Source organism: Rhincodon typus, chromosome 22 (genome assembly GCF_021869965.1).
Source record: "Rhincodon typus isolate 14 chromosome 22, sRhiTyp1.1, whole genome shotgun sequence".
Lineage (NCBI taxonomy): Eukaryota > Metazoa > Chordata > Chondrichthyes > Orectolobiformes > Rhincodontidae > Rhincodon > Rhincodon typus.
This window is the reverse complement of record NC_063353.1, coordinates 34,387,182-34,396,144: the sequence shown is the minus strand read 5'-3', so window position 1 is coordinate 34,396,144 and position 8,963 is coordinate 34,387,182. Positions and strand designations below refer to the sequence as shown.

At 40.0% G+C, this 8,963-nt stretch overlaps 1 protein-coding gene across 1 annotated transcript in view; it reads left to right on the top strand.

The window, feature by feature from the left end:
- LOC109912723 (staphylococcal nuclease domain-containing protein 1) overlaps nt 1-8,708 on the top strand; it is a 472,985-nt gene extending 464,277 nt beyond the window's left edge. The window contains exons 9-10 of the mRNA XM_048609985.1: nt 6,843-6,887; nt 7,437-8,708. Of these exons, the coding sequence (XP_048465942.1) occupies nt 6,843-6,887; nt 7,437-7,502 (111 nt within the window). The 3' untranslated portion in view covers nt 7,503-8,708. The remainder of the gene's footprint in view (nt 1-6,842; nt 6,888-7,436) is intronic.
- The last annotated feature ends 255 nt before the right edge of the window (nt 8,709-8,963 follow it).

The following is an 8,963-nucleotide window of genomic DNA, read 5'->3' as shown; positions in this document are numbered from 1 at the left end:
TGAAATGTGTATTGCGGCTCATCAGTTTTTATTACTTGATGCAACACTCTGATATTGACCCTAATTTTTGTTTCATAACCATGGACACCTGCTTCTGGACACATTCGCAGGAGTCTGCCTGTGTACTTGAGAAAAACCATAAAACATTTATTGAACAACAAAGTTACAAACTATATTACTGGACGTAGAATTTCATTACAGACCCCAGAAAAGAATTCAAACTCATTCTATTCCTTTTATCCTAACAAGGTATTTACAAATACCAGAACAATGAAGATTTACTACTATCTTCACACCTAGAGTTTCTTCATCAGCTTGGCACAGCTACAACCAGTTTCCTTCTGACAAATGTCTGCGTATTGTCTAGGCACATTGTCATTAGTTGGTATTTCTCCCTGAGACGCCTAAAACTGCAAATTAAATTTACCATTACTTTACTTTAAGAATAAACCCAGGAGTTCTCAAAACTCAGTTTTCAGCAGCCATAGAAGATTTCTTTCTCGAGAATTTAACAGAAATGCTTACACTCTATCATAGCACACAGACACACTGACTGACTGACTGCCCTCTGGATTGTTCTGTGGAGTCCCTGGACTCCTGTTGCTAGGCAACGGCAGTTTTTTTCTTTTCATTTCTTTTACATGTGCTAAAACAGTAAGCCTCATCTGTTCCATTGGTAATCAAGCCATTGTCCATGATTTGTACCATTTTAATATAAATATTTTGATTCCATCAACAAAATAGCGGATTGTTTCCCTTCTGGCACTGCAATCTAGAATAAAAGAGACTTTCATCAACAAACTCATTTTTAAAACAAGGGAGTCCACCCCCCACCCCCCAATTTGTGCATCCTCCTCCAGCTCCATGAACCTCTAAAATCTCTGCACTTAAACATTTCTGGCATCTTGTATCTATGATGTTCACCTGCCAAGGTACTTAGCTTTGGAATTCTGTACCTAAACTCCTCCACCTCTGCATCTTTCTTTGCTCCTGATTATGTTCCATAAAACTGATGTCTATGATCAAATTTTTTGCTCACCTATCCTAATATCTTCTATAATTTAGAACCATATCCCAGCATGAATCAGTGCCTTTATTTAATCCTCAGCCACCATCTCTAAAGGAGATTATCTGGTGGTCAGCATGTATGCTGTGCCCACATTGAATCAGAGAATCCCTACAGATCAGAAAAGATCATTCAGCCCACAGAGTCTACACTAATCCTCTGAAGAACATCCTGTGCCCACTTGCCTCCCAGATTATGGATCATCAGATGCCCATTGGGACAAAACATGAGCAAATGCACTTTTAAAATCTCAATTTGATGCATTACTGTCGTGATGCCTCCATGACACAGTGGAATTTTCAAACTGAGATGAGGGATGGGTAATCTTTTAACATGCTCATTGCCAGTCAATGGCCTGTTAAGCTCCTTTGAGGAGTTTGTTCTCAGGTCAGGAGAGGCTGAAGGTGATTTTCAATTTCTAAATTGACATATCTGATCAACCTGATGCATGCTAGTGAACACCCATCAGTTCAATTCAGGAAGCATTCAAGTGATATTTGGTTTGTGTTAACAGATTTTTGGCATTAGGGGGCCAGGTATAGTACCCTTAAGTTGTCTGTTTGGCCATTTTTGTGTGCATTGAGGCTGCTGCCCTGACATTGTGGCGTCTCCTCTCTTCTGCAAGGCAGTGGCAGGTTCCATCATGACACTTGCCTGCCTTTGCCTCTCAACTGCTACAGGTAACTCCCGTCTCCTGATAATATACGTTGCCAATAATTGGATGCCAAGACCACCACTGGCCCAAATAGGCCATTTGCAATGTATCTGCAAAGCATGTTGAGTGCCAGATATTTCCCAGGCATTGGACACCTGGCCCCTCAACTACAACCTAATTTTATAGAGCAGCCTTTGCCCCATGTCCCTTTGGGCAGCACAGTGGCCCAGTGGTTAGCATGGCAAACCCAGGTTCAATTCCACCCTTGGGCAATTGTCAGCGTGGAGAATGAACATTCTCCCCATGTCTTTGTGGGTTTCTTCCAGGTGCTATGATTTCCTCCCACAGTCCAAAGATGTGCAGATTAGGTGGATTGGCCATGATAAATTGCCCATAGCATCCAGGGATGAGCAGTGTAGGTGAGTTAGCCATGGGAAATGCAGGGTTAAAGGGATAGGATAGGTGATGGGATGCTCTCCCATGTGTCAGTGTGGCCTCAATATACAAATGACCTGTTTCCTCACTGTAGAGATGCTACAGTTCTACGATACTTTTGGATGACAAAAACCCACCAATCTAAGATTTAAAGCTTGCAATTAATCTACCCAGTTGCCGTTAGTGGAAGAAACTTAAAAACTTACTCCATGTAAAGTCTCACATTAGTGGTAGGAAACTATTTCAGAAAATTCTGAAGGAAAGAATTAATATCTACTTTTAGGGATAGTCAACATGGCTTTGTCAGAGGAGGTCATGCCTAACGAATTAGAATTTTTCAAAAATGTGATCAAGTGTGTGAATGAGGGAATTTCAGTTGAAGTAGGATTTGAGAAAAAAAACTTTCAATTAGAGGGTAGTGGGAATCTGGAATACAGTGCCTGGCAAGTAGTGGAGGCTGGAAACCTTTCAACCTTTAAAAAATATTTGGATGAGCACTTTAAATATCATAACATTCAAGGGTATAAGAAAAATGAGAAGGTGAATCTCAAGTTTTTTAATGCTATGTTCCCTGGTCCTGGACTCCCAACCAACAAAAAGATTGTTTTTCTATCTACCCTGTCAGTTACTCATATCTTGAAAACATAAGGCTGGAATCTAATGAGAATGTTGAATAGATTTTGTAGATTAAGCAGCAGTTTCACAATGATTGGAGCTGAGGGAATTCACCATGCTCAGCCAATTACTTTAATCATTGCAAGTTGAATTATCAGTAATAAGGTGGCAGCTTCTGCAACATTCTGCCCCCATCAGTGATTTGTATGTTGTGCCAAATTCCAGTGTATCAACACTAAGAGGATTACTGCAGTATCACCCGACTAACCTTTCCGTGATATTAAAGATGCAGTGGGAGACAGAAATAAGTGCAGGCATTTAATGAAACCCGTAACCTGACTTCTCACTTAGAAAACTTTATAGAACAACCCTTTAACTGTCACCTGACAGACAAATAGCTGCACTGATTAGATCATGGGCATGATTAAATAATTAATTAACTGATTTTTAACGATTCATTTTTGGAATGTGAACTTTGGTGACAAGGCAAACATCTATTGCCCATCTCAAACACACATCTTAGAATAACTGCAGTCTGAAATAAAGATGCTCCCACTGCATTGTTAGAAAGTTACATAATATTTACAGTGCTGAAACTAGGTTGGAATTGTAACAGTTTAACTCTGCTCAGAATGTTGCTCTGTAACTTTAGAGATGAGCTCAGAGTCAAACACAGTTACACGTAAGACAAGCCAGTTAAGAACACCACCTCTCTTCCTTTACAAATAAATTAACCAGTATGTGACTTGTGGTCATCTGACAGCTTTGTAAGCACTTTTGCTAATATCAGTTTTACTACTCCAGTTGCATAACTATGCTGAATGGACTCTCTAACTTCAGATAATGTTGATCTTGCTAATATTGACCTTGCTTTGCAAAACAAAGCTTTTTACTGGACTTAGGTGTGTGTGACTACAGTAATTCAAATAAAATCAAATCAAATCAGCAATAATCAGAAGAGGAAGAAGGTGAAATAACAGCGGTGTCGATGATAAATCTCCAAGTCTAAATGGACAGTTGGCCACAGATTGTGAGATGGTTTGTGATTAGATCAAAAGCTTGGTCAAACAGAGGATTTTCAAGAAGCAGAATATTTTAGTGTATTATAGAACATGGACTTTAGGCAGCTGAAGGCTATGTTTGTAACACCAGCAAAACAGTATTTATTCCCATCTCTGTTCACCCTGAGGGCAGTAATACTTAACCATGTAGCTCGGACTGGATTTGAGTAGATGCAGACCCCAGGTAGGGGCAGCAGACAGTTTACCCTAAAACAAAACAGTGAACCTGTTGGGTGTTTTAACTGTTTGTGACTTTCTTTTTTTTTATCTGGTGCCAGTCAATAAATTGCTAGATTTAGCTGATAGTTAAACTGACTGTGCATCATGAAGTAGGATGTTGTGGTGCATCTCTAAAAATGCAACTCTGTTAAAATATCTTTGAGACACCCAAATGGCTCTCTTCCACTTTAGGAAATCTCCTGCAGACCCACCATCTGGAACACAATCTTTAGACTTTTTTTCTATGTCTCAGCCCACATTGTTGTTAAGTATGCTGTTAAAATGAAGCATCATATGCCAGCCAATGTAGTATTTTATTTTTGTGGCTTTCAGTATAACTCCATAAAAGTCTAATAAAAGAATTAAGACTGCTTTATTGAGGAGTGAAGGGCAGTGTCTGGGTGCTCAAATGTTTGAATTATATTAAGCCATGTACAGGTGATGTATCTAATTTTTAATTTTGTGTGCTGACATGCTAATTTTCTTGACCAATTTTGAATCCTGTTCTTGCCCTTTTTTGAAGCTGTTGACTCCTCATTTGAACACTATTGATCTCAATCCTTTAATTCATCTCGGTGGCCACTTACCATACATCAGTCTGGCAGGGTAAAATGTTGAATTTTTGAAGAATGTTTCATAACCATTTGGCATTCAAAATATATTTTGCAGCCAGTGAAGTAATTTTTGATGTGTATTTGCTATTGTAATGTCAGAATTGCAGCAGCTAATGTGTGCACATCCATGTCCCACAATCAGCAATAGATGACAGCCAGATAAAACGTTGGCCAGGGCAATTGGGAGAACTCTCTCACTCCTTTTTCAATAGTTTCATGGGACCCTTTACCTCCATTTGATGGCAAAGATGATTTAACATCGCATCAGAAAGACATCCAACTCCAGTCCACCCTTAACTGGCATCTATATCAATCACTTCCACCACTGAGAGTTTAAATCTCACCAGGTTAAGTTGTGAAATTGAATTCAGTAAATCTAGTCATTTACAGGCTAGTGCAAGGAAAAATGGCAGCTATAAGAACACTGTAAAAACTTAACTAGTTTACTAATGCCCTTCAAAGAAGGGAACCTGCTTTCCACTCCAAATCTAGCTGCATGTAATTCTACATTTACACTGTTTACAATTCTGATACATTAGCTCCTGTTTGCTGAGATGTAGCTTTTGTGGTGCATCAGCATTAGGCCTGAAGTCAATCGTAAACACTACTACCTCAATTGTTGCAGAGAAATTTGAGCTCACCATCAGCCTGCAAAAAACAGTGACAATGAATCAAGGTCGTCAGCTCAAAGCAGCAGTACAACTAAGTAACACTGTAGTGAGCAATTTTGATAAATTCTGCTACCCGAGGTCAGCAGTCTCAACTGAACTGAAATTTGCTGAGGAGATATCAGCTCATGTTGGTAGTATTTGAGAAGCTTCAGGCAAACTTCCATAGAAACCCCAGACTTCCACTTGCTATACAAGAATCTGTGATGTCTGAGTACTAAGTAGATGCCTGCATGGTGGTGAAGCTTGAGCCACATATCAAAGCAGAAATACAGAATTAATTCATTTCATGTACTGTTGCTTGAGAAAGATCCTTGGAATCCATTGGCATCATACAGTCCCCAAAACTCTATGGGAATTTGGCAGCTATCTGATGAAGAAATTATCATAGCAATTTTGAGGCAGCATCAGCTAGGGAAGCTGTATCATATCATTACAACAGATGGCCGTTGCTTACCAAATCATGTACTATCAATGGAGAGATTGATAGTGCTAGAAGACCTGTTGGATATGCAAATCTAAAATACAAGGATTCATGCAAGCGAGACATCATTTCATGCAGGATTGACTTCAACAATTTGGAACAGTCTGCACGTGATCAGTGCGCTCGCCAACGAAGTCCCTGTATTGGAGCACGGACATTTGAAGAATTACATCTTCAGTTGTCCCAGAAGAGCAGTCACACAAAGGAGCATGTAGTATTGACAATTGACAATCTACAATGGCTGCAACTGTCAAAGCCTTGTTTAGATTAGACTATATTCCTACTTGATGACTCAATGAACTGTTAATGTACATGACATGCAATGAAATGAAGTCAACAAAAACTGCTGTGTGGCCAACTTTTAGCTGCTAAATTGTAGAAACAGTCACTCAAGAATAAAGACAATAGCTGTCACCAAATGTAACCTTGCCAGTACCACCAGCATACCACTTCCAATAAAGGCCACATCCAGTGTCGTTTATTCGATGGTGACACCCTTCTTCAACTCAGCACACATATAGTCTGTTTTGGCATCCATTCTGCCTGAGAGGAGTTGATTGATGCAAAACAGGAATCAAAGGCATGGCCATCACATCTGCTGGCTTAATACGACATCACGTTGTCCTTTGGAGTAACTGATGTATATTAATTTGTAGTAATTATCCCCAATAAAGAAATATGACCAATTAATCTGTTTTTGGTAATACTTGTTGAAGGATAAATGTTGACTAGGAGAACTCTTTTGTTTTGGAGTATCTTCTATGTCCATTTGGACAAGGAAATGAGATCTCAAACACAACATCTTATTTAGAAGACCTATAGGAGACCATCACTGCCTCAGCCCTGAAATAAAATATTAATCTAAACAGTGTACGAAAGACTTGCAAAGGGACTTAAACAATGATTTCCTGATTCAGAGATAACCAAGCTAGCAAGTAATGGTTTCACATGGCTTTCACTAAACTGTATTAAGAGAGTTTTCATAGTCCACAATTAAACTAAATGTCGACCTTTATCTTCCACAGATTACAGAATACCTGAATGCTCAGGAGGCTGCCAAATCTGCTCGGGTAAGAGTAATACAAAGTGAGAATGATGCTGCACGCATTTCTCCGTCATCCCCTCCACCACCACCATTATGCGTTTGCTCTCTTTCCCCTCCCTCTCCAATCCTACTTTCTTTCATCAGTAAATTCCTTGCTGATCCCTCCCTCTCTCTGACATTCCCATATCATATCTTGCTTTTTGTAGTGTTTTCTCTCTTTCATCCTATCTCCCGCTGTTCCCTTCCTCTTTTGCTGTCCCTCTTCATTCTGCCTTGCTGTGCCCATCCCACCTTCTTTGTAGTGGTTCCTCTCTCTGTCCCTTCTCATTTTGCATTTTCTTGTCTATTTGTGTCTGTCTTATTTCATGTCTCTCCCTATTTTCGTGGCATTTCTCACATCTGTTTTTGTCAGTTTTCCTTGCATCAAGCCGTCCATCCCATAGCTGTCTCCTCTCTCTCTCTCTCATCTGTTCTTCTCCTCAAGATCTTAATGGTAAGCCAGAACTCAGATACTTGTCCTGTTTGACTTGTCTGTACTCATTGCTAGACTGACACTGTTGTCTCTCCTTTTCAGTTGAACCTCTGGCGTTATGGTGATTTCCGAGCTGATGATGCTGACGAATTTGGGTACAGACGCTAAAGAATCAGACATGATGACGGCGACACACCAACTTCCCTTCTGTCCCTCCTCTCTTACTGCCCTCCCTGTCTACAACAAGAGAGACTTCTGGTACTTCTTTCTCGGTTTCCTCCCTTCAGGCTTTCGGAGTCTCATTGCACTCGTCCTCTGCACCTTCAGATGAGCAGTTGGCAGTGCCAGGGGCTGAGATACTAATCATGATTGGACTATGATGTTAATTTGTGAAATGAACTGGAAATGAGTCGCCTGCTTTAAACTGAAATTCTTTTATTTCACCTATTCCTTCTGAAATGCAGAATAAATCAGCACACTTGGTGATTTTTTTTTCCATTCATGTTGGCTTTGAAAAATATATTCTTTGATTTAAAAAAAAATTAGTTCATAATCACGCAAGACAGGAACCAAGCTGATCTCGAATGAGATCCAGTTATTCAAAAAGGCTGCTGACAATATAGTCACACCTGACTGACGGGTAATTAAAGCAAGCCTGTTTGAGGGAAAACGCAGGAGCAGATGTTCCAGGTTGGGACAGATGGAATCTTAAAGGGAAATTGCCAGTGAGACTTACAAATGTTTCCAAGTTTCAGAACCCTGCATATTGCATCACTTTTTTGATGTTTTTTTTTCCTGTTATGCGCTAACAAATTCCTCTATATAACTCGGTGTTGAGTCCATTTTTAGAAGCAGGTTTAGAATTTTCTTGATCATGGGCCTCCCCATCACCAGAACCGCCATAGAAGTTGGTTAACCAGAACAGAACAGAACGGGAAGTGGAGATACCTGAGTTAATCTTTATAAATGTCTTAATTATATATTAGCCAAACCGCTAAGTGTTGAAGTCATTTGTCTGCTCAAGCTTGGACCACATACAGATCTAATACAAAGTACCGATGGGGTACTTTGAGGGTTCGTGCACAGTCTGCTTAGCAGTCAGTAGCTTATCTTGAGGAAAACGTGGGTACAGATAGCTGATGCAGAGGAATCTATATTAGGAAGCTATGTGCCTCTCTCTTTCTCTCTTTATTTTTCTTGTGACTTGATTGCAAGTGATCTTTTTCCTTTGTAATTCTGTAACAAACAGTTCATGATTTTTTTTTCCCCACACACCCCTCCCCCCACCCCATTCCCTTTCCTCATCTGATGTTGTCTCTTGTCATTATATTTAATGCTTACAGTCTCAATAAAAGTAGCATTGGCAACACAAAATCCCCTTGGTCATTCTTGTGTCATTATTTACTGCTGCTCTAACACTGGTTTGTTAAGTGCTGGGATGGTCAAGGAATAGCACTGAACCCAAGACTTCACTCCCACCCTGGAGATGTATGAAATACAGATAGCTTTCCCAACTTCAACATGTTTCCTGCCAAACAGATAATTACTTTTGCCCTGTGAGCATGGCTGACTAAGATAAACTGTGAATGTGTTATCCAAAAGGGTCTACCTTCCCCAGACACTGATGCA